Genomic DNA, 27075 nt, shown 5'->3' on the forward strand with positions numbered 1-27075 from the left:
CATCTAGGCTGCTCGCTGAATATTCAAAGACACTCCCGAATGTGCAGTCAAAGCAGCTTTAAAGTACTAATTTTGCCTCATTAGTCCATTTTTTTAACTGATTTTTCTGAAGGCTTTGCGCACTTAAGTACTTGCATGTATGTAGTTATTAAGAAGATTAAGAAATGATCAGAGGAGACTCGGGGAGCACGGGGAATTGCACGATATGCGTGTTGAATTGTGGTATAACAGTGGTCTAAAGTGTTATTTTCCCTTGTCAGGCATTTTAGGTGCTGCTTATATTTCGTGAGTACGTGGTGAAGTTTAACTGTGTTAAAATCTCCTAGGATACTGAGGGTTGACTCTGGGTGTTTTTTTTTCTCAATCTTGTTTCCCTACCTTGCGAGTGTTAGCAGTGCTGTGTTCATGCTAACTTGGGGCAGAATGTAAACTCCGAAGAGAATGAAAGAGGTGAACTCAGAGAGCAAGTAAAATGGCTTACAGTTCAAGAACTACTCTAAAAGCGCACTGCAGTGTGTGCTGAGTTGTGTAACATCCATGCACTATTTCTCATTAAGAGAGATTCATATCCCACCACATTTCCGTGCTAGCTCCACGATACGGTCTGCCCGATTAAGATGAAAGCCTGGTAGTGTAATGGCCGTCTTCACCGCGACACTCCGAAGAGAGCACCGACACGTTACTCCGGGAAAAGATTCAACGAATCGACAAGAGTTGTCCAAATAACGTCTGGAGAAGACACTCTGATGGTTAGCAAGTCATTTCTTACGTACTTGGGTCCCGAGTCGACCGAAAAACACACGAACCTAAACAATACCAGGGAGCACGTATTGAAGGCAGCCATACTGGTAGGCAATATCTTGAATGATGAATTAATCTAGCACAACTTTCTTCCATTGACTCTGCCGCGATCGCAGTCTTGAATTCTCAGGCAGCTCTTGGGCATGACCATGGGACACCTTCCTCTACAGAAATTATCATCTCAAGGACGATAGCTATGTGCATTTGTAATACATGATAAATGAATTGATTTGGAAGCTACTTTAAAACTGCGCATGGACGCATGCCCATTCAGTCAAGATGTTGACCGTAAAACAAAGTAAATACAGTACAGCGGGGCACCATATTGTTGCAGCATGTTACTTTATTATTAGTGTTCATTCAAATGTGAAAATCCAGATTTTTTTTCCACATGATCCTGAAATTAGCACTGATTTTTTTTCATTATTCATAGTTTCCATGAGATGTTCTTGGACATCACCATTTCACAGATATATGATACTGATACTTGCAAGCCAATCGCAGGGTACAAATAGTGGCTGGAATAAGTATTTAACATGTCAGTATTTTTATCACAAAATATATTTCCCAAAATTACTGTTGACATTGTTGGGTACAACCCAATTAATCCATGCATACAAAGAAAGCAGAACAGATGGGATCAGAAATTAAGTTGTGTGTAATAATGTCAAATGACACAGGGAAAAAAGTATTGTGAAGGTCCAAAAAGTCGTGAAAATACAACGCCTGAAATACATCAATAGTCAAATCAAATCCAGCACCTTGTGAGTGCAAATGAATATAAGCTGGTTCAGTCCTAACTGATTGACTACAAAAAGTTCTCATTGCCAAGAGACATTGTTAAGACAAATCTCATGATGGGTAAAAGCAAAGAGCTGTCTCAATACCATCGCAAAGTAATTGTTGCAAAACCTAACAATGGGATTGGTTACAGGCGCACATCTAAATTTATAAATGTTCCAGTTAGCACAGCTGGGACCATAATGCATAAGTTGAAAGTCAACCATCTTGCCATAGATTTGCCTCAATCAGATACTCCTTGCAAGATTTCTGACAGAGGAGTGCAAATAAAAATCAAAAGAGTTGTCCAAGAGCCAAAGACCACCTTTGGAAAGTGTCAAAAAAACCTGGAATTAGCAAATGCTATTGTCACAAAGAAACAGTGAGTAATGTACTCCGTTGCCATATAGTGTACGCAATCGCACCACGCAAGACCTCATTGCTGAAAAATAAAGTATGTCAAAGCTCATTTAACATTTGCTGAACATTTGTACAAGCCAGTAAAATATTGGCAGAATATAGTCTAGTCTAATGAGGGCAAATTTTCTGGATGCCATAAAGCAAACCCATGATTGGAGGAGAAATATCACTGCACGGCACCCTAAAAACACCATTTGAACCAAAAACACAATTATTTGAAGCAAAGAAAAGCAAAGCAAATTTATTTGTATAGTGCATTTTATACATGAGGTAACTCAATGTGCTTTGCATGATTAAAGGCATCTAAAAACAAAGAGATAAAACTTATAAAATGGAAAAAAAACAAAATTACAAACACAATATTAAAAAAAAAGACAATTAAAACTGCATACAGTGCAAGTAATATGATCAAAAAGTGATTATATTCTCAACAGCATGAGAAAAAAGACTTTTAACCTGGATTCAAAAACATTCACACTTGGTGCTGACCTCACCTCTCTTGGCAACTTATTCCATTTGTGTGCAGCATAATAGTGATTTATAGACCAGTAGCAGAACTTTAAAATCTATTCTAAAGCTGACTAGAAGCCTGTCCAAGGACTTTAGGATTCCAGTTATATGCTCTGACCGCTTTGTTTTTGTCAGAACACGAGCTGCAGCATTCTGAATGAGCTGCAGCTGTTTAATACTCTTTTTGGGGAGTCCAGTCAGAAGACCAACAGTAGTCAAGTCTACTTGAGATTAAAGCGTGGATGAGCTGTTCCTTGTCAGAGATATGTTAGGTTCTCGATATCTTTTTTCAGATGGCAGAAGGAAGTTTTTATGATTGATTTGATATGATTATTGAAAGTCCGGTCAGAATCAATCAGAACACCAAGGTTTTCGGACTTGGTCTTTGGTTTTTAAAGGTAGAGAGTCCAGGTGTTTACTAACAGCAATTTTCTTTTCTTTATTGTCAATAACAATTGTCTCAGTTTTGTTGTGATTTAGTTGAAGAAAATATTTGGCTCATCCAGTTATCTGATTTCCACAGTGGCACAATATCTAACGGCCATGCTACCCTGTGATCGTTCGGTCTCGTCAGATCTCGGAAGCTAAGCGGGTTTGGCCTTGGTTAATACTTGGATGGAAGACCGCCTGCGAATACCTTCTCTACCAAGCTAGATGCAGAGGGGTTGTGTCAGGAAGGGCATCTGGCGTAAAACTGTGGCAAACAAATATGCGTTCATCTAAGACGACACGCTGTGGCGACCCCTGATCGGACAAGCTCAAAGGAAAAGAAGAAGAAGAAGACCGTGGCACAATACCTCAATTGAACTAGAGACAGTAAATATAACTGTGCATCATCTGCATAGCTATGGTAGTCAAAATTGAAGTTTTGAAGAATTTGACCCAAGGGTAGCATATACAGGCTGAACAGCAGAGGTCCAAGAACTGACCCTTGAGGGATCCCATAGATCATTGCCATTCACTGAGACCGAGCACCTCCAATGGTCACAAAGTAGCTCCCTTTCCTCTTTAATTTAAAAACACCAGTGACATTCAGAGATGAGAACATGATGATCTGGGGCTGCATTTCAGTAAATGGTACTGGAAAACTTCATAATGTTGAAGGAAGGATGAATGCACAAATGTACTGAGACATTCTTGAAAAAAATCTGCTGTCATCTATTGGGATGATGAAAACAAAACAATGAAAATGGACAGCAAGATAATGATCCAAAATCACAATTAGTTTAAAAAAAAAAAAAAGAAACATTGCCAGAATGGCACAGCCAATCATCTGACTTGAATCCAATCTAAAATTTATGGAAAGAACAGAAACTCAAGGTCCATAAAAGAAGCCCACGGAACCTTTAAGATTTGAATACTGCTTGTGTGGAGGAATGGGTCAAAATCACAGCAGAGCAATCAATGCATGTGAGTTTCTCCATACAGGAGTCTTGAAGCTTTGTTTGCAAACAAAGGCTTTTGTACAATCCCAGTTGCCATGTTCAATTTATTTTTCTCTTTGTCTTGAAACATTCTTACACAAATTAATTTTTCCTCTTGTATTTTCTTTATATTTTTTGGCTACTTGGATTGTTTCTAACGTCCAGTGAAATTTTCACGTCAATAGGACCTTTGCACACCCAAGGATTAAAAAAAATGCTGATGTGTTAAATCATTATTTATTATGACTGAATACCAAGTCATTACAAAAAGTTAAACAGTGACAACATAATCCATGCAGGTATTTTTGTTTCATGTATAAAGCTGATTGTGGTTGGACATGCATTTGTTTTTATGTTTTTTATTTCTGATAGTGCTTGTGTAGTTTAGCACTCAATAATGCCAAATTACATACAAATACATACATATTACAAATTTCAATATCATACTTATGTCCTCTGCAGTCCCTCTTCACAACTATGTTTATGCAACCGACTAATAAGTCGTGACACATTGCATGCATGCGTGAATGCAGGCATTTGTTTGTGCCTGTGTTTCTGCGCTACGACCCTCTTCGGCACACTTGGAACTATTTTGATGTAAAAAACACCTAAAAACTGTTCTTACTGCTATCTGTTCCTCCAAGGCCTGGAAATAGAAAAAAAGAACAGAACAACAAGTAAACACTGAGCACATACACTGGTTCTTCACACACACGCCCACACATGCTGAACCCTTTAGCATCTGTGAAACTGCTGAGAAAATACTTGACAGCTCTCAAAGTTTATAAGAGGAATTTTTAAAACTCCCTCAAATCTTCTAACAAACGACATGGTGACCAGTGTTTGACTAATACAGTACAGTACATCAGTTTTTCTCTGGATGTTTTCAATTAAATATGAGGCAAGGGCCAATTTTTAGAAGAGAAAAATATCCAATAAACCAATAACTGAGAAAATGAACATAATGAGCTGCTAGACTGCACAAAAAAAAAATCTCCCAAAAATGTAGGATGGTCATCATAAATCAGTAAACAAGACAGAATTCCAAGAGTAAAACAGTTGTGTTAAACCGACCCCCTTAAAAAAAACTAACCATAAAAACATTTTCTAATTCCTTAGTCATTTACAGAATGAAAGAATATGTAAAAAAATTACCAGTCAGCATTTTTCTTTACAAACATTTACTGTCCATCCATCCAACCATCCATCCGTCCATCCATCCATTTATCCATTTTCTGAACTACTCAAACTCACTATTAACTGGACATTTGCTGTTCTGTGAATCACTAAACTATCTTTACGGACTTACTTACACACCATTTTTCATCCATACTGCTTCACATTTATGTTGCATAGCTTCAACCAACTTTTGGGACCTGTAAAATGGTATTCAAGCCCAGGATGATTGCACTTCATTCCACAATTCCCCTACATTTCCTAAAGATGAGTTTGTCAGCGCCTAGCTTTTGGAAAGAAAATGGCTTTTTGGAAAGAAAATAGCTTTTTGGAAAATTTTGTTCCTGAACAGGTTATAATTTGCCAAACAAAACACTCGCTGGCTTAAAGACAAAAAAAAATAACATTGTGTGGCCAGATGAAAACAAGATGAGTGTCCAGGGTCAAGACACTTTGCCAAGTAGCCCCAGACATTTCTTGGCCAGTATATGATAGAGCAGGGACCAGATTAGGGCACTTGAAGAGGTGATGTTGGCGTATGATATACAGTAAAGAGTTCCCTCCAAATGCATTGGAACGACAAGATCAATTCCTTTGTTTTTATTGTATACTGCCGACATTTGTGTTTCAAGTCAAAAGATGAATATGAAACATAAATTCAGAATTCCAGATATCATTTCATGGTATTTTCAGCTAAATGTCTTAAACAAGGCGGCACATTGGATCAGCTGGTAAAGTGTTGGCCTCACAGTTCTGAGGTCCCAGGTTCAATCCTGGACCTGCGTGTGTGGAGTTTGCATGTTCTCTCCATGCCTGCGTGGGTTTTCTATGGGCACTCCGGTTTCCTCCCACATCCCAAAGACATGCAACATTAATTGGACACTCTAAATTGCCCCTAGGTGAGATTGTGAGTGTGGCTGTTTGTCTCAATGTGCCCTGCGATTGGCTGGCAACCAGTTCAGGGTGTACTCCGCCTCCTGCACGTTGACAGCTGGGATATGCTCCAGCACCCCCACAACCCTTGTGAGGATTAGCAGCAAAGAAAATGGATGGATGTCTTAAACAGCTCCGGATAGAGCACATTTGTTTAATGCCACTCATTTTTAGTTAAGATTAAATGAAAATATTTGATGGCATAACTCTTACTTTCAATAACTGCATCAAGTTTTGGACCCAGAATGTTACAATATTCATGTGAAAAGGTTTTCCAGGCCTTTACTGCAGCCTCTTTTAGTTCTTGTTTGTTTCTGGGGTTTCTTCCCTTTAGTCTCCTCTTCAGGGTGTAAATGGATGGTTTATTAGGTTTAGGTCTGATGGTTTACTTGGCAGTATAAGATCTTCCAATTTTCCCCCCGATAAAGTCCTTTGTTGTGTTGGCAATTTTGTTTTGAGTCATTGTCTTGTTACATAATGAAACTTCTCCTAATTAGTTTTTATGCAATTTTCTTTTAATTGCCAGACAAAATCGTTTGCCAACCTCTGCCAAATTGTTGGAAAGTCCAAAGTGTGGAGAAAGAAAGAACACACTAGCTCATCTGTGAAGCATGCTGGAGGTAATGTCAGGGCTTGGGCTTACATGTGTACTTCTGGAACGTGCTCACTGCTCACTAATATTTATTGATGATGTAACTCACAAGGGTAGCAGCAGGATGAATTTTGAACTTTATAAAACCATTTTGTCTGTCAATTTCCAGAAAAATCCATCAAGCCAATCAGAAGAAGCATCATCATGCAACAAGACAATGGCCCAAAACACACTGCTAACACAAGAAAGGACTTTATCGGACAAAAACTGGAAAGTCTTAGACTAGGCAAGTCCGTCACTGGACCTTAACCAAATAGAGAATGAATTTTAAATCCTGAGGAGAAGACTGAAGGGAGAAACCCTCAAAAACAAAGAAGAACTGAAAAGGGTGCAGGAAAGGCCTGGAGAAGCATTTCAAATGAAGAATGCAACAGTCCAATGAAGTCAATGGTTCACAGGCTTGATGCCATAATTGCAAATAAGGGTTATGCAAATATTCTATTAACTTCAATTATTCACTTTGTTAATTTAATAATGTGTATTCCAATACTTTTGCTCACTTGAAAAATAGGTAGCTTCAGACAAAAGGCGCTCTGTCCTGAGTTGTTTAACATCTAGATGTTAATAACTTGAAATGAAAGCTGGAATTCTTGTGTTTCTTATTTATCTTTTGCTCTTAAACCCAAATGTTTTCATTACAACAAAAACAAAAATTGACCTTCCCGTTTCAAAACCTTTGGAGGGCACGGTATCCTTGTTGTTTGTGTCAACCCATCAGCTTCCTCCCACTACTTGTGTGTTATCCAGGTGTGCCTCGCTGTCTCATCAATTTGCTTGTATTTAGTTCCTTTTTTTTCTTTCAGGCCAAGTCCACACGAAAATTATGCTGATGTAAACATGGAAGCGCTTCAAAAAATGCTAGTCCACACAAAAATGCTAAAACACTCTGGTATACACTCATGGTCAAACTTCTTGGTACACCTCTTTTGATGAAAGAAAATGGTGATTACAAAATTAACTTCAATCTGACACTAATAAATAAAAAAGTAATGCCTGGGTGGCCGAGGAACGTCTTGGGATCCCCCTGAAAAAGCTGGTTGTAGTGGCTGAGGAGAGGGAAGTCTGGGCGTCCATGCTAAGCTTACTGCCCCGCGACTCAACCTCAGATCGGCGGAAGAAAATTTATATTTCGATGGAAAATGTAATTAAAATGAGCCAATCAAAATCAAACATTTCTTCTGAATTGTGGTTCAACAGAATTATGAAAAAAAAAAACTCATGAAAGATTGAAAATAATATGACAATAGGGACATATTCAATCATTTTGTTTCCTCTCATTGGTATCACCGGTTTCAATCTTGCAATCATTCAGTCGGCCTATTTATAGGGTGACAAGTAATCGCTGTGCTGTTTAGTGATGTGTGTACCACACTAAACATGGACCAGAGGAAGTGAAGGAGAAAGCTGTCTCAGGCGATTCGAAAGACAATTACAGAAAAGCACTTTAAAAATAAATGCTATAAGACCATTGCTAATCAGCTTGATCTTCCTGCGACTATAATTACACATATTATTAAAAAATGCAAGATCCACAGCACTGTGGCCAACCTCCAAGAGAAAAATTGATGACAAATTGAAGCACCGGGTACGAGCCCAGAATAACCTCCCCAAAAATATAAGGTGAACTCCAAGGTCAAGGTCAGTGTTAGATTGCACAATCCATCGGCGTGGAGTCCGCTGTTTAAAATAAATAATAAAAAGGTGAGAGTGGAATTTGAAAAAGTCTATTTTGACAAGCCACAAAGCTTCTGGGAAAACGTCATCCTGACAGCCGAACTACGACTGGAACATTTTGGGTAGGCATGTCAGCTATATGTTCATGGATGCGTGAATTGAATCATACGAAGAAAAGAACACTGTCCCTGCTGTGAAAGATGGAGGACCCTCTGTTATGCTCTCGGGGTGCTTTGCTACATCCAGTAGAGGGTGTACTGAATCTGTGTAGGTTATAACGAAATCTTGAGGTTTACAAGGTATTCTAGAGCAAAATATCCTGCCCACTGTCAGAAAGAATGGTATCAGTCACAGATATGAGTCTTGGAACAGGATAATGACCAAAAAAACACAGCTAGAAACACACAAGAATGGCTAAGAACAAATCATTCGAACACTCTGAAGTGTGTTTCTATGAGCCCTGATCTAAATCCTGTTGAACATCTGTTTGAGACAACTGGAGCGTTTTCCTCATGAAAATTGGGACATAATACCTACTGAGAGGTGCAGACGTCGCATTGAAAGTTACAAAAATAATTTGATTGCCACGATTGCCTGAAAAGGTTGTGCAACAAAATATCAAGAACCATCATTTTTGTCCAGGCCTGTTTCATGAGTATATTTTAATAATCCTGTTCAACGATAGTTCAAAATTTCTATCAAAATCATACAATTTTCATTGTTTGATTTCAATTTAATTTTAATTTCATTAATAATTTTGTAGCTGAAATAGTGTATGCCTGGTTAGCACGTCTCCCTTACAGTTCTAGGGTTCAAATCCCTGCCCCGACTTTGTGAAGTTTGCATGTTCTCCCCAAGTCTATGTGGGTTTTCTCTAGGCACTCCGGTTTCCTTCCATATTACAAAAACATGCATAGTAGGTTAATTGAAGACTCTGAATTGCTTGTAGGTTTAAATGGGAGTGTCAGTGGTTATTTCTTTTCTGTTTTCAGCTGGCTGGCAACTAGTTCAGGGTGCACCCCGCCTCCTGCTCAAAGTTAGCTGGGATAGGCTCGAAGCACCCCCCAGACGCTTTTGTAGATAAGATGCTCAAAAGATGACTGGGTATTACTTTTATCATATTCAATTTATTTCAGTCACCATTTGTTGCTTTGCTTTCATCAACAAGGTGGTACCAACAATTTTGTCTACGTGCTTATGGCAAAGCTTTGTGGAGGAATAATGTGGCCACAAGAAGTCACTAAAAACAGAGCTAATATAATATTGACACATGAAGCTGTGCAATGAAAACAAACTCACAGCAATGGTGGTGAATGCCAAGTAATTTTCGTGGAGATTTTGCTGGAAAAGTCATATCGTGCTCAGGAGTTTCTGCTGCTTAAATGCAACACATGTAATCCTCCACTGTTGTTTTTAATGTTGGCAGTGTTCAGACATGTTCACGTGATAACTGGCAAAACCGTGTCATCATTGCAGGAAAGACGTGTATCTGTTGTAAACATGGAAACCCTAGGGCAGTGTTTTGAGATTTATCCATTCTGGGACCTGGTTTGAAAAAAAAAAAAAAAAAGATCAGATTCAGGCTTCTAAAATACTGGCTCCGTGTGGGTGGAATGCAGAAACTATAAATAACCTTTGCAGATACACTGAAAAATGTGTCTATGATCGGGGTCTCAGTCTTTGTCAGATCACAGATCATTCATCACGTTTCCTTAGTCCCCTCATGTTTCCCGCTGCAAATATGACTGCACAACTGCAAAAACACCAGTCAAAAAGGAGCATTTTAGTTCTTGATACAAGATTCATGAGGTGTGGTAACCCATTCACCCGACTTCAATCAGAAAGAGAACCCGTGGAGCAATTAAGAAAGAATGTAGTCGTGATGTCTTGTGCTGGAATACCAGATGCCAGAAGTAGTCTCCTTTACACAGATGTAATGCAGTTCTCAGTAAAAGTGGTTATACAACCACAAATTGGTTCAGTGGTATTTTTTACCTTTTACAGTAATGACGTACTGCATTATTTCTACATTTCCTGATAAAATTTCTTCACTTTCTATAAATGATAATGATGATTGATTACTTTTCCTTTGTTTTGATTTGGATTTTACTCTTAAGTGTTCTGGGTGGCACGGTGGGGCAGCTGGAGAGCATTGGCCCAACAGTTCTGAGGACCAAGGTTCAAATCCCGGCCCCGCCTGTGTGGGGTTTGCATGTTCTCCCCATGCCTGTGTGGGTTTTCTCCACTTCAGTCCTCTTCACTCAAAAATATGCATTAATTGGACACTCTAAATTGCCCCTGGGTGTGATTGTGACTGCGGCTCCTTGTCTGTCTTCATGTGCCCTGCGATTGGGTGGAAACCACTTCAGGGTGTACCCCACCTACTGCCCATTGATAGCTGGGCCAGGGTCCAAAAGTCCCGTGACCCTTGTGAGGATAAGCGACTCATAAAATTGATGCCACAATAAAGTTCAATTTATTTATAACACACAGTCACCTTTATTCCCATAAATGTTCAAAAGGATTTGATCAAAAAATATTTGATCAAAGGGGGCGAATTTCTGTTTTTGTTGCAGCCTTACATGTACATTGAATGCCAAAAAATGAATACAAGACAGAAGATCACAATTTTACCTTTCATGTCCAGGTATTTACATCTGAACTGCATACACAACTAGGAAGACCATTTGTAACAAAACAACATATATATATAGGTGTCAAATTTTTGTTGCAAAACCTTTGTTTGCAATGACTCCATAACATCACTAGATTTTGTGTTCTTTCCATGCTTTTTCACTTAGTTTCAATTGTTTGTTTTGAGAGTCTATTCTATTCTGACTTTCTCATTTCTTTTTAGAGGATGGAATATGTAGTTTAAATCTACAAATTGTTTTTTCCAGTTACCTCTCGACATTGATTATTTTGTTGTTTTGGCACCATGTTTCTGTTGTAAACTGCTGTTACTTTACTTGATCTAGATATGGTAACAGTGGTGTAGTAAATCAGATTTTTTTTCAGTACATTACTGGTGTCTTTCTTTTTTTACAAATGTTTTGCCAACGGCTCTGGTTGATTTTCTCTCAGCTGCACAACTGCTTGTTTTCTTAGCCATAGACAGCTCCCTGAGAATTCCAAACCGATAGTTGACCTTAGACAAAGAAACAAAATGGATGGGTTCAAACAAAAGGGGCTATCTTCTTAGTTGGGTGTACAATCCAGATGTGAATACCAGGAAATAAAAGCAGAACCGTTGATCTCTTGTCGTATATTCATATGTAAAACCCAAATATTTTGAGTCAACAGCAAAAAATGTAATATAAAAGTAATTGGCCTCACTCTTCCAATAGGATTTAGAGTGAACTGTATATGTATTCCAAGGTATTAGGTACTTGTGAAGGCTGGTGATACTAGCCACTGATACTTGAGGGGAAAAAAATTGGATTTTGAGTCAGCCCTATTAGTTGGTGCTACATTGTGGTGGTTTTACACATCCATGAATCATTGTGTGCGTCGGGGAGAAAGAAAGAGCTTTGTTCACCATTATCTACACTCTAGAATGGAATGGAATGGCATAACTCTAGATTCTAGAGTATCATTGTGTTCACTGAAATTGTATGTATGAAAAGTACTAGTGGTATAAGGATTGGTGACAACTCAAGAGTGAATACAGTATTCCTACTGATATCACTGAAAAAAATAACGTGGTAATGAACATTGGTTATTTTATCCTGACCATATCTAACATGTTGTATTGTGTTCTATGTTGGTTTTTGCTTGGCTGCCCTGATGAATTTAAAACAGCTGAAATACAGCTCTAATTTTTGAAGTGCTAATTGAAAGAAATACTAGTTATAGATAAATTAACCATACCCAGATACGGATAATTAAAAAAAAAAGAATCGGACTTTCTGTGTGACTGGGCATCTCAGATGACCTTGGTTGACTCCCTATCAAAATATTTCCCTACACTACAATCTGTGCATGAGTGTGTCTTCTTTGTCTCAGTGCTGGAGGGAGGGAGTCAATCACAACGGCAGAAATCATCACTGCGGGTGACTTGTCTCCACTCATGACAAGGCTCCCTAAGGCCCTTATCTTTCCCTTCCTGACTCATTCTATCCATCCATCCCCACCCAAGCCCTCAATTCATTTTCTTCCTTTCTGTCTTAATCTCTGTCATTCTCAATCAGACTTTGTCCCACAGTTTGTGTAGTGCCCTGGCACTGCAATTAACTTCTCATCATCAAAGAGTGTCATGAAAGAATGCAATGTAAAGTCTGACAGAGGTAGAGGAGCTATGAGAGGAGTGATAGGAGGGATGAAGCCAGCAGGGGCGCTGGATGAACATAGGTGAAGCAATGTCTCTTACACTCAGACATAACATATGCTTTCACTCTTCTTTTCCCCTTCAGATACACACTGTGAAACACAAGCTCACACATCTACACATATGCAGCCTGGACTTTCAGTCATATCACATTCCTGTGAGATGCAGACAGAAACCGAGACAGAGAGTCATGCTCCTGGCCTCTACTACTGGCCTTCTGTTCGTTCCGCAATTTTCCCAGTCAACCTTCCATTTCTTTTTTTCTCTGGCACACAACTATGAACAATTATTCACACCGTCTCTGTCGCAACCCTCCGCGTGTTCCTTGACTAACACATACTGCTGTACATGCAAGGGAGCTGTTCAATCTGTATTCTTTTTGTTTTTTTTATTCCAACATTGTACAGTAAGATGTCTGTTGTGACCACTTTTGAAGGGATATAAAGACAGATGGAGTAAAAAGGAAAAAAAGAGGCGAGGGGGATAAAAGTGATGATAATGGAGGGAGGGGGTGTCAAGATGGAGGTCCCAATGGAGGGCAGCGGGAGTGATGGCATGTTTGTTTCTTTGTGCCCAACCAAATGCAGCAACAGCAGCAGTGAGGGGAGGTGATGGAGAACAAAATAGCTGCGGGGAAAGAAGCAGCTCTGGAGGGAAACACACAGGGCAAAGGATGCTAATTCACCGTGGCTGCAGCAGTCAATGGCATTGACATAATTGGCCCTTATGGAAGACCTCTGTAATTTATCCTCTTCCTTACTGATGTTTTTCCTTTTTCCTTTCTTTTTTAACTGTCCTATTAAGCTGTGCTTTGTCATGCATTATGGTGTCTCTGTAAGTCTTGTATATCAGAACAATTTTGGTGTATAACATGAGAGTCTAAACCAGAGATAGGCAACCTAAATGATGGAAGGTACCACAGTTTTTCATCAGCATGACCAGGAGGCCACAGGATCACATACTTTCTATTGAGACAAAGGGCTTGAAACAATCCAAAAATACCCATATACTGGGATTCCCCACTCTCCCCCAGTGCAAGAGACTTTTTAACAAAAAAATTCTGTCATGGCCCTGCCGGTCCAGCCCTGATTAGGAGGCGCACACCTGTGCCTCATCGGCAGTGATTAACCCCTGTATATTTACGACCTAGTGGACGGTCTGGTTTTGCCAGATCGTCGCCACCCATGCCTCAATCCCGCACTCCCTCATTCCTGATCGTGAACCCTGGTGTACCGACCTCTGCCTGTCCTCCAACCGACCCCGTAAGCTTGATGTCTTTGATACTCCTGCTATCTTTGATTTATCTCCTGTGTACCGACCCCGGCTTGCCCGCGGACCTGCTCTCTATGCCTGACGTCTTAGTTACTGCTGCTCTACTTGACTGTCTGCCTGATTCCCAACCTTGGAACGAATAAACACTTTTCCCTAACTGCCTCTGCGTCTCCGGAGTCCTGTATTTGGGTCCCTCTCTGTACTGATGGGTCGTGACAATTTCGTTCAAGGATGGCACAAAACTGCTGAGCAGCAAAATATATTGCTGGATGTATCTTTTTTGGAACTTATTGTTTTTGTTAGAAAAAGATGTCCTGGTTACAGTGTTTATTTATTTATTTTTTATATTTAGTGAATGCACGATTCATTTCCTGCACAGGCTTACTTAGTGGCGCACTGAAAATGACCTAGTGAAAATTATGACACAGAAATAAAGATTTTTTTTTCCTAGCAATGGGCTTTTGTAAAAAGCAAAGTCATTATTATTTTTTAAAATTTTCTGTAGCAGAAAATATGTCCATGTCCAATTTCCAAACCACTTATCCTCACTAGGGTCACCACAGTGCCAGAGCCTATCCCAGCTAACATTGGTCTAAAAACAGACTAATCCCCTGAACTGGTTGCCAGTTAGTCACAGGGCACACAGCAACACTGTCACTGAGCAGGAATCGATCCCACACTTCCCGTACCAAAAGTCAAGTGTGTGTACCACTACACCAGGAGTGACCTAGAAATTATTCATACAATAATCACTATGTTAACAAAAACAGTAATACTAATTGGTGGAAATGAACAAAGCCTCTTTTTCGAAAATTGATCGGTAGCACCTACCCGACGGAAGGAGCTGGAAGAGCTGGTGGCCAGGAAGTGGAGCGTCCGAAAGGATCCTGCCTGCTCTCGACCTTGCTTGAGTGGCCTGCAATTCTTCAAGGGTGGGTAGGGTGGTGCCGACAATCCATTCAGGGTTTTTGATTGTCTGTTGCAGTCAGAGTTTGACTTTTTTGTGGCAGCCCCAAACCAGATGATGGTGGTACACAGTACTGATCTGATGACAGCTGTGTAGAACTGTCTCAACAGCTCTTGTAACAGGCTGTGCTTCCACAGAAGCCACAAGAAGTACATACTTTGCTGGACTTTTTTCTGTTTCACCGCTTCCTGTCAATACACAGACTCGTTCCCCTCTTTGATGAGGCCGATGACTGTGATGTCATATGCAAACTTCAGGATTTAGACAGCCAGGTGCCTCGAGGTGCAGTCATTTGTGTAGAGTGAGAAGACCAGAGGAGAGAGGACAAAAGCTTGGGATGCCCCAGTGCCGATAGTGTGTATGGATTAGGTGGTGTCCCCCAGCCTCACCTGCTGTGTCCTGGCCGTCAGGAAGTTGTAGCTCCAGTGGGAGATGGGAGGTGAGATGCTGAGCTGGAGGAGCTTGGAGGAGAGGAGTTCACGGATGGGGGTGTTAACCACAGAGTTGAAGTCCATGAACAGGATCCTCGCATAGATCTTCTCGCGGTCGAGATGTTCAAGGATGAAGTGCAGTCCCATGTTAATGGCGTCATCCGCAGACCTGTTTGCTCGATAGGCAAACTGCACTGGGTCCAAACGGTGACCTGTGATGATCTTGAAGTGGTCCAGCACAAGGTATTCAAAGGACTTCACGACCACAAATGTCAAAGCAACATCCCTGTCATTAAGACCTAAGAATGATGCTTGTTTTTTGGGACCGGTATGATTTGGAGCCTTTGATGCACGTTGCTAATTCACACAGATCGAGAGACCTGTTGAAGATCTTTGTGAAGACAGGAGCAAGTTGGTCTGCGGAGACTTTGAGGCAGGAAGGGTAAACAAGGTCGGTTATTAAAATCTTGATCAGCGAACCTACTATTTTCTGCCTTGCACCGTTGTTGGGACACACCCTCACTATTAGTATTAGTAATATATATTGTAGACTATGGCATGATTCATCACTTTTAACTGCTGCCTTTGCACATTTGTCATTGGACTGGTCTATAACGGTGAACTGCGAATGGGTAAGGTATAAGCTTAAAGAGCTACCGACATGTAAAGCATGATTTTTAGTTTTGTTTTTAAGGGAAAAAATGGACATCTGTTTTTTCACCACACATCATGATGTTGTTGAATATGAATTTTTGCATCTCCTGCCATGAAAATCCTCTTGCGACATTTGTGTTGGAGAAGAGCCAGGAAGTGAGGTTTTTTTTTTTTACAGTCGTGGGGTGAAGTGTTTGTATCGGTTTATACCTATTGTACCGGAGAAAAATTACTTGTTCTTTTCATCGTGTTAGCTAAAATGCTGGCTCGTTGTATTGCTGGGTTTTACTCGAACACTCGGGAGTATGGATTCACTCTTCACACTTTTCCAAAACACCTGGTTCATTGTGAAAAATGGATTGCACAGGTGCTAAGGACAAGAGCGTTGTGGGTTCTAAATGACAGGTAGGTGTGTATAGACCTATTAAAAAATTAATAGTTGTGGGAGACTAATTTGTCTCACAGTTTATAGTATATGTTACATAATTTAATTGAATTGAATTTAGAATAAATCCCCATGGTCAAACCGGCAACGTATAACAAAGCACTTGTATTGGCTTCAAGACAATTTAATCACACACACAATACAATAAAACATTAAAATAATAAAACAGAAGTACAAAGACAGTTTAGTAGCGTATAATATGAGTTAACTAGCTAACTAGACGTATAGTCATCAAACTCAATCAACTTCTCCGAAAGCAGCAATTATAAAAAGTTCTGTTCATGTTCAACGATGTAATCCTTCATCTCCGAACATAACAAAAGAACCGTATCATAATAATTTCAAAAAGTACGTACATCAGGGGTAATAAATGTGTCAATGTGTGCGGCCGCGCCATTGTTGTCGCTCTCCGGCATTGTTGTTGTCTCCAATGTGGAAGTGGATCGGATGGGGAGGAGAAAGGAGCTCTGGCCACCGATGTCTGGGCACCCCTGACGTACTTACTTCGCCCGGCATGATTCCTGAGTACGCTACATACACACGACTTGTAAAAGAGTTAAGAAATCGAACAATTATAGGCCTGTCATTTGGAGTAATTTCATCAGGTTACTCGTCCGTCTGTCGGGGAGTCGGTTGTTAGTTATAAGTGATTCGCATATCATCTAAATGTGGCTCGAAACAATAGGTTAATATGGCCCCGGTCAATTCATTCGATTGTGAGATGCTGTCTTCTTCGAAAAGAGCTTCCGTGTCAGAAGGGGCGTTGAAAAAATCCGGAAATCCCTTTTGTTCATCTCCCATAGCAGGTGGCACAGCGTCTTTTCAATAGCGACTGTCCCAGTGTGACATCTGAAAATGTCGTTGAAGGCAATATGGCTGCCACTGGGATGTCGAGTGAGACTTCCGCAAGTTTTCGCATGAATAAAGCTGTCCGCTCATTTTTTTGTTGTATAGACATTGAGGTGAATAATATTTTTTTTTGTAGTTTTCATAACAATATCTATTTTAAAATGTACCAGATACAAAATTGTACAACTCTACACGGCTGGAAAGGGCTACGGAGAAATTGCCAAGTAGCTTGGTGAAAAAAGTCCACTGTTGGAGCAATCATTAGAAAATGGAAGAAGCTAAACATGATGGTCAATCTCAATCGGAGTGGAGCCCCATGCAAGATATCACCTCGTGGGGTCTCAATGATCCTTAGAAAGGTGAGGAATCACCCCAGGACTACACGACAGGACTTGGTCAATGACCAGAAAAGAGCTGGGACCACAGTTTCCAAGGTGACTTTGGGTAATACACTAAGACGTCATGGTTTGAAATCAGAGAAGGGACTTCTCCTGAGTCTTGATACTGGGAATGGTCACATGAAACAGAATATAGTTGATGAAGACGCATGCCGACTCAACCAAAGTAAAAGATTATAATTAAAAGCAAACTTGTCGAACCCAGTAATTTATTGTTCAGAAAAAAGCGAGAGGTATTGAAAGTAAATAAATTGTACCAGCATTGCCCGATTACTAGCAACTTTTTATTGCACAGTGTTTTTCTCAATGTGTTTATATCTCAAATCTGTCATTTGACTGTCATCGTAATAGAGAGGCTCAAACTACTGTTAGTTGTGTGTTGTTGACATACTTAGCAAAAAAAGGTGATACAGATTTTGATTTTTGAGGACAACACAGTTTTGCAAGACCTCTGGGAACATTTGAGAATATTTGGGAAACAGTTGCGCATAGATAGATGTGTTTCTTTGACTTTAGTTTTGTACGAGAATTTGTGATCGCACACATCTTTATGTTTTGTGTTGATATTATGGGAGCACACCACACGCAAGATGAGCAAAAGTGTTATAGTGGGGAAAATGAGTATTTGAACACCCTGCGACTTTGCAAATTCTCTCATTCTGAAATCACGGAAATTTTCATTTTAGGTATATCTCCACTGTAAGAAAAATGATCTTGAAAAAAACCTGGAAATGAGAATGTATGATTTTTAAAAATATATATTTATTTGTAGCTTACTGGTGCAAACAAATATTTGAACACCTGCCAATCAGCAAAAATTATGGCCCTCAAACTCCCGTTATTCCACCTCTAGAAAAGTCAACCTGCACTCCACTAATTATTCTAAATCTGAAGAACCCGTTTGAGATTGTTAGTTTTATAAATACACGGGTACACTCCATACAATCACTAAAACTCCACCTACTACCATGGCCAAGACCAAAAACCGGTCCAAAGACACCAGAGACCAAAATTGTAGACCTCCACAAAGCTGGAATTGGCTGCTGGGAAATTGCCAAGCTTTTTGGTGAAAAACTATCAATTGTTGGAGCAATGATGAGAAAATGGAAGAAGCTAAACATGTCAATTTCCCTCAGACAGGGACTCCAAGCAAGATCTCACCTTGTGGTGTATCAATAATCCTAAAAAAGGTTTGGAATCATCCCAGAACTACACACGATGAGCTGGTCAATGACCTGAAGAGAGCTGACACCACTGTTTCCAAGGTTAGTGTGGGTAATACACTAAGATGTCATCGTTTAAAATTATGCATGGCTCGGAAGGATCCCCTGCTTTAATCAGCACATATCCAGGCCCGCCTTAAATTTGCCCATTACCTTTTTGATTATTCAGAGGAGTCATTGGAGACAGTTATGTGTGTCAGATGATACCAAAACAGAACCTATTGGTCTTAATTCCAATTTCCCTGTTTGGAGGAGGAAGAATGAGGAATACCATCCCAAAAACACCATCCCAACTGTTAAGCATGGGGGTGGAAGCAACATGCTTTGGGATGTTTTTATCCACATGAGACAGGACGACTGAAATGTATTAGGAAGAGGGTGTCTGAGGCCATGGATTGCAAGATTTTGAGGAACTATCTCTTTCCCTCAGTTAGCCGATTGAAGATGGGTCAGGGCTAGGTCTTCCAAAATGACAATGTCTTAAAGCAGACAGCCAAGATAACTAACGAGTGGCTCAGTTAGAAGCATATCAAGATTCTGGATTGGCTTAGTCAGTCTCCTGACCTAAACCCTAAAGAAAAATTTGGGAGGGAGCTCAAACTCCGTATTTCTCAGTGACAACTCAGAAACCTGGCTGATCTAGAGAAGATTTATGCGGAGGAAAGGGCCAAAATTCCTACTGCAGTGTGTGAAAACCTGGTGAAAAACTACAGGAAAAAGTTTACGTCAGTAATTACCAACATAGGCTACTGTACCAAATATTAGCATTGATTCTCACAGGTGTTCAAATACTTATTTGCAGCAGTAACATACAAATAAATTATTGAAAAAATCATACATTGTGATTTATGTCATCATACGACTGTAACAATGAAATTGGAGAGTCTCTTCTGCGTCAGTGCATACATAAAAGCAATGTAAAAATAAGAATGAATATAAACACGAATAAATAAAAATACATGTGTAAAGCAGAGTGTGTTAAAAGTATTATTCAAGGTATTGAAATCAGTGTGCCTTTTGACTATATGGGGTCAGGACGGGCAATACGGTGGAACAGCTGTAAAGCGTTGGCCTCGGAGTTCTGAGGATCCAGGTTCAATCCCGTCCAGCCTGTGTGAGGTTTGCATGTTCTCCCCCGTGCCTCCATGGTTTTCTCCAAGCACTCCGGTTTCCTCCCACATCCCCAAAACATGCAATCTTAATTGGACACTCTAAATTGCCTCTAGGTGCCATTGTGATTACAACTGTTGTCTGTCTTCACGTGCCTTTGACTGGGACAACATACCTTGGCTCGGGCAACAACTCAAAAGGACCCTGCACATACTTTAAACACATTTAAACTTCTTCAACAGACACTTTTTAAACAGAATGAACACATTTTTTGCAAGCATGTTGGCTTGCTCCACCAGGCGAGTGTGAGCATTTAAAACAGTTGACTGCCGTCACCACCCTCGCCCTGCTTGCTTGTGGTGTGGCTGGTTGTAACGCGCATGGATGCCACTGGGCCCTAACCCTCCATTAAGTTTGCTTTGAAAAGTGAAATGTAAAACAAAAGTGAAAGTACCTCGCCTTTCGCCTGAAGATAGCTAGCATAGGCTCCAGCATGCCTGTGATCCTTGTGAGGATAAGCGGAACTGAAGATGAATGTTATACAGTACGTATATTTAAACACCAAAAATGCTCATTTATATGCATAGGATATCTAAACTAAAGTTGTGGCCTCCCATTTTGTTGTCTGAAATACAGCATGTCATTCGAGCCTGGTGACTGACTATCTAGCATGTGAATATTTCTGCTCCAAAATGAGAGAATGAAAGATTTAAATCCACTTCATTGTCAATTTCTTTATTCAGGAAACACTTGTGCAATCCAGCATCCAAAATGTGCTTCAAAACTTACTGAATAGCCTTTTTGCAATTAAAATTAACCGTTATCTTAAACATTCCCTCCATAATGCCTGTTTCTGTTGTGCATATCAATTTGCTCATAAAATGTCACATTAAATGCAGCATGCAAATAGTTTACATAGATGTTTTATCTGCTCTTGGTACACCTCACAAGGGTATTTAAGAACAAACACTTGTGAGCCATGTACACACTTCACGCTGTTCAGTCATGCCAATTGAGGAATTTATTGAAGCGGACACTTAAATCTGCTGCCCCAGCAGGACTGCGGATGGTGTCAGCTCATCTTGGTTGAGTCATGGAGGATTGTAGTTGAGAGTATCTGGAGAGGGAATCAAAGTAAAGGAGCTGTGAGGAGGAAAGGTAGTGACAAGAAAGTCCAGCTGCAAATGTTTGGAACCGATGCCTCTGCATTGTACATGAAGGGGAGGACTCGGCGTAAATCAAATGATTTTTTGACAGACATCACAGAGATCAAAAGGACATACTGTCACCAACTTCACATTCTTTTCTTTCTTCAACTTCCCAAAATAAAAGGAATTAATACAAGTGTCTCTTTTTCAAACAGTGTAATAACTCTTTCTCGCAGTAGGATTTTGTTGTAATATTCAAAATTTTGTCACTTCATATGACTTTTAGAAGCAACAAAAACTGTTTCTCAGAAAACTTTAGCAAGTTTGGGTTAACACACCATCATGTTAACGACTTGTAGTTATGCTTTTTATCGAAGCATGAATAGGGAGTCCTGTTTTTTGGGTTTGGTCATGTGACATTTGCAACACAACTGCAAGACGTGACTTTAATTTCTGTTGACAGTAGAAGGCTGTCATTCTAAAAATGGCAGCACCTTAAAGTGGATGAAAATAAATAAAATAATTACTTGAATTATTATTCTACCACCACAATATTTATCAAAATACCATGTTTACACTGGTATGGGCACATAGAGGACATTCTTACATAAAATAAAAGATAAGGGTGTCCACATTTGCACTTGGTACCAGGACACCCTAGACCGGGGCTTGCCAACCTTTTTTAGGCTGAGGGCTACTTCATGAGCACTGATTGTATGAAGGGCAAAATGACCTCTTTGCGGCAAACGTCAGATTAAGAGTTCATTATATTGAAAATATTTTCGTTATAATTTTTTACATTATACAACATTCTTTTAGAAAAAAATCATTAATGTAAGCAACTATGATTTAAAATTTCCAGCACAAATAATAATAATTTGTGACCTGTGCTATTTTTAGAACATGCTTCATGGGCGCCTTAAGTGGTCCTCTTTTCAACCATACACCTGCGGGCACCGCATTGGTGACCCCTGCCCTAGACACTAGTTCAATGATTGTGTTTGTGTTTGTGTCATCGGACTTACAGCCACATCTTGGACACATGGGTGAAAAGAGGCGTGGAGCGGTCAACTGAACACCATCTGATGGTGAGTTGGCTGTGATGGTGGGGAAAGATGCTGGTCTGACCTGGCAGACCCAAACGTACTGTCAGGGTCTGTTGGGAACCTCTGGCAGAGTTCCCTATCAAAAGGTGCTTCAACTCACACCTCCAACAGAACTTCACCCAAATTCCAGGGGAGATGGGGGACAATGAGTTCAAGTGAACCATCTTCCATGCCTCCAATTCTTGAGGCGAGCAACCAGAGCCGTGGCTGTTGGTGCATGTTGTGGTGGAAATCTACGAACCCATTGGAGGACACCAGGTGTAATGAATTACAAATTCAAGTTGAAGATATAGTCCTATCGGGCCTTTTTGGTCTCTGGAGACAGCTGATGGGTACTGGTTGACAAAGCACAATGCAGCTTTGGTGGTCACTGTGGGAAAACCCGGGCATGGGATGAGTTGGGTGATCCATGGAGAATGACTTATGGACAGCTTCCAAGAAATTGTGATCCTTCATCCGGTGTCTCAAGAGGTAAAGCAGTACACTATCAACACCATGTATGATAGGGCTGGAGAACCTCAAACCTCAACTTGGGGCGATGTGAATCTGTGGGCTGAATACTTTGAAAACCTCCCCATTTCAACAACCACACCTTCCCATGAGGTCTTTTCTAGCTTTAGTTTTGAGGTCACCAAGGTGGTTACAAAGCTCCTCAGTGGTAGACCCCCTGGGGTGGATGAGAGCAGCCCTGAGATCCTAAAAGCTCTGGATGTTGTGGGGCTGTCCTGGTTGACATGTTTCAAGGAATATGTCTCCGGCAGTCGGTGCCGCTCTAGTACGACATTCATGTTGAGTACGGAGAAGGAAGAACCAACAAACTAACAAGAACGAAGAACAATAAACATTCAATTAATAGGGAACTATTCCTTAAAAGAGTCACACTTGTGCAAAGATCCAATCTTCTAGGATTTAGAGCAATTGAAGTGCGTCAATCCCCACATGATGTTAAACTTATACAGAGTGCCCTACCCGTTCGCGGTTCACCATTATAGACCAGTGGAATGACAATTGTGGAAAGGGTGCAGTTTAAAGTTACGAATCGTGTGATAGTATACAGTATATATTACTGATACTAATACTGTGTCCCAACAACGCCAAAAGGCAGAAAATAATGGGTTCACTGATCAATAATTTAATGATTTAATTGCAAAAGGGAAAAAATTGTTTGAATGCATGTTGGTTTTGATTTTCATTGATCACTAATGCCTACTTGATGGAAGGAGCTGGAAGAGCTGATGGCCAGGATGTCCGTTGCAGTCGTAGTTTGTCTTTATTTTGTGGAAGCCTCAAACCAGATTGTGATGGAGGTACACAGTACTGATTTGATGACTGCTGTGTAGAACTGTCTCAGCAGCTCCTGTGACATGCCATGCTTCCGAAGAAGCTGCAAGAAGTACATCCTTTGTTGGGCTTTGTTGAAAATAAAGTTGATCTTCGCCTGCTACTTCAGGTCCTCTGAAACTGTAATTCCCAAGAACTTGAAGGTCTCAACAGTTGACACAAGACAGTTGGACAGCGTGAGGCCAGCTGTGGTGAATGATGCCTCCTAAAGTGCACAATAATTTCTACAGGCTTTAAAGTGTTCAACGCCAGGTTGTGTTGGCGACACCAAAGCTCTAGTCTCGCTACTTCCTGTTGATAAACAGACTCATCGCCGTCTTTGATGAGGTGAGTGTGTGTGAGAGTTAGACTTCACCAATTCTTCTCTTTGTCAGTGAATATTTTCATTACATTTATGAATAGAATGTTTAGCCACAGCCGGGCTGTTGAGGGGGTCTAGTTTGATGATGACAGAATCATTTCGCTGCTCTTTGCAGATATCAGATTCAGATTCAGATTTGTTTGTCATTGCAACAAGTACATGAAAAATAAGGTGGAGACTATTCAGCGTAAAGACAAAGATAAAAGACAATAAAACTTTAAAACTATAGTTTAAAAAATACATTAAAAACAAAAATAATAAATAAAAAACAACAAAGATAAAAAATTAAAAGTAAAATAAATGTGTGGGTGTGGGGTAGAATGACCAATGGTGAAATAGAATGACTAAGTCACAAAGATCTACCCACTACAAAGATGCAAAACATATTTATTTTAAAGTACATTGAGGATTCTTTATGTGTAAATGTATATTTGTGTGCCTTGCATTACCGCATGAGCCAATATTACACAACTAACTTAAAACATTTTTTGTAACTATCTTGAGTTCACGTTGATGATCACTAAACGCCATACGGATGAAAATACACACCGGGGCTTTGTCACACGTCACTGGATTCATACAACTGGAGTAAGAAACACTCACAATCTCCGATGTCCTTCCGCACATCAGCCATGGCTTCACAGTGCCTTTACAGCTGCAGGGATTTCATTGAAGATAATATTCCTGCCTTATTTTTAAAAGATCGCCTTGGAAGGACTTCTTGTTATTAAGGATGATGTGACGAACCCGGAAATGATGTTTCAGTGGTGGCTTTTGCTGTTGAACTATATTGTGTGAAAACTGACAGTTGGAATTTTAGTTCATTCACTTTTCTCATTCTCAGCTTGCTTTTCGACAGAATGTTGGTGTTGTATTTTCCATAAACAGTTCGAAAATGACGCCCCACATTTCACTACACTGGCAGATGAGGCAAACGCACTTTGAAAATGACATTGTGAAAATAATGTCCGCCTCCCATTCCGTATGAAAGTTATCTTCTTTACTGCCGCATCCATACTCATGTTTGTTAATATTTCCCAAGCGAGAGCTTAAAATAGGGGGGAACTCACTGGCAGCGTGATTTCCTGGATTGTCGTTGCGTGCACATGTGCGGTGAGCTAAAGTAAAAAAAAAAAAATATGGCTGATGTCTTTTTTTTCTCTCAGTATGCCGTTGCGATCAACCGAAATTGCCTCCAGTAAGTGATCAACACATTGAGCACCCCTGTCCTATACGCTCTGCCCGATGGCAGTAGCACAAACACAGAGTAGCCCAGCTGGTAGGAGTCCTTCAGGATTTCACTGATTCTCTTGAGCCAGTAACAGCTGTGAAGGTTCTCCAATATGGGCATAGGACACCCAATGATCTTCTCAGTCATTTCAGTGACCCTCTGGAGTTCCTTCCTGTTTTGACACCGTGCAGCTGTCAAACCACTTATACAGGCAGTAGGTGAGGATTCTTTCCATGGTGGAGCAGTAAAAAGACACAAGCAGTCTTTGGCTGATGTTGTTCTTCCTGAGGACTCTCGGAAAGTGGATCTCTTCGATGTGGACTACCGGGAAGCAGGAGTCACTGACACTTTCCACACAGCTGTGAAACGGGTTTTGTTTTTTCTGAATTCTATGATGAGCTCCTTTGTTTCAGTTGTGTTCACAAGCAGGTTATTTCTACACTACACAGTCAGATGCTGCAACTCATTGCCTGTGATGCGACCTACCATTAACGTGTCATACATAATGAAGGTGTTGCTGGTGTGGATGGGGGAGCAGTCTGAAATGTAGGGGGTGAAAAGCAGGCGGCTCAATACACAGCCTTGAGAGGAGCCAGTGCTGAGAGTGAGGGGCGGGGGTCTAATCCTCACCATTTGTGAGCTTTCTGTTAAAAGGTCCTTAATCAAGAGGCATGTAGAGTGAGGTATATCGAGGTTTATGATCTTCGTTCCTAGACCGTGTGGTAGGATTGTGTTAAATGCTGAATTGTAATCCACAAAGAGAAGGTGGCCGTAATTACCTTGTTTCTGCAGGTGGGACAGGTCTGTGTGCAGTGCTGTGATCACGGTGTCCTCTGTTGATCTGTTTGCCTTGTGGGCAACCTGCAGTGGATCTGAGCTGAGGGTTATGAAGGTCATGCTACGACTCCTGAGAAGTTTTTCAAACCACTTAATCACTACAAGCGTGACTGCTACTGGCCAGCAGTCATCAAGGCTGGTTGTGGTCTGTTTCTTGGCTACGAGGATGACGTGGAGGTCATCAGGCAGGATGGGAATGCAGACCTTGTCACTGACAGGTTTAAAATCCTGGTAAAGATTCCAGCAACCCGGAATCAAGCTGGAATACCCAGCCTTGGATGATGTTGTGGCTTGTTGCCTTCTGTGGATTGACCCTCGTGAGTGTGTGCCTCACCGCATGCACCCTCACTATGATGGCAGGTCTCCTTGGGGTCGCTGGTGGCAATGTAGTGTGGCTCCTGGTGTTTCAGTCTAGAAGCGAACAAAGCAGAAGTCAAGTTTCCCTTCCAGCTCAGGGTTGCTCTCATCAGCTCTTGTGACTGATTTGTTGTTGTTGAGGTGTTGGACTGCCATCCATGCTTGCCTGCTGTTGTTCTTCTTTAAGTCACTAGAGGCATCTGAGGATGATCCTCAGAAGCGCAAGACTTGCATGTGGGAGGCTTCGTAGTTCTCCGAAGGAGAATCCCAGTTGGTGGTGGCCTTGGGCAGACTGGAGTGCAGGGCACGAAAACCATAGGTGCTCGGACGATTCTTCTTCCTCACCGCAGAACCGGCATTGGTCATCATCACACTTCCCCGTCAAATGTTGCCATCTTCACAGGGAGGATTTGCGCCCAGACCGGAACCAGATAAGATCGATGAGGTCTTTCTTGGACAACTAGGACTCTTCCTCCAGATTGGGTCAGGGGGAGGTGAGGGAAAGGATATGGGGCGTGGGTAGATGGAGAGGGTTTGCAACTCCTGCGGATGATCGCTAAGCATGTTGGGGCGTCAAGTGGAGTGATTGTTTGGGGAAGGGAGGAACCGAGTTTGGCCTGCTCGTCTGCAAGGTCATTGCCTGGGAGT

At 40.8% G+C, this 27075-nt stretch overlaps 1 protein-coding gene across 20 annotated transcripts in view; it reads left to right on the forward strand.

The window, feature by feature from the left end:
- The window catches only part of sertad4 (SERTA domain containing 4), a 74123-nt gene that overhangs the window by 16739 nt on the left and 30309 nt on the right, over positions 1-27075 (forward strand). For 5 of the 20 annotated variants that reach the window (XM_061843356.1, XM_061843362.1, XM_061843357.1 and 2 more), the window contains 2 exons: positions 18850-18978; positions 23872-23968. The exons of 10 other annotated variants lie outside the window; for them this stretch is intronic. In XM_061843356.1, coding sequence (XP_061699340.1) covers positions 23964-23968 — 5 coding nt within the window. In that variant the 5' untranslated portion in view covers positions 18850-18978; positions 23872-23963. Of the gene's footprint in view, positions 1-6570; positions 6665-17583; positions 17675-18849; positions 18979-23871; positions 23969-25140; positions 25201-27075 lie in introns of those variants that run through there. 5 more of the 20 variants (XM_061843354.1, XM_061843355.1, XM_061843363.1 and 2 more) reach the window with 4 other exon arrangements.

The sequence above is a fragment of the Syngnathoides biaculeatus genome, chromosome 15, assembly GCF_019802595.1.
Source record: "Syngnathoides biaculeatus isolate LvHL_M chromosome 15, ASM1980259v1, whole genome shotgun sequence".
Classification (NCBI taxonomy): domain Eukaryota; kingdom Metazoa; phylum Chordata; class Actinopteri; order Syngnathiformes; family Syngnathidae; genus Syngnathoides; species Syngnathoides biaculeatus.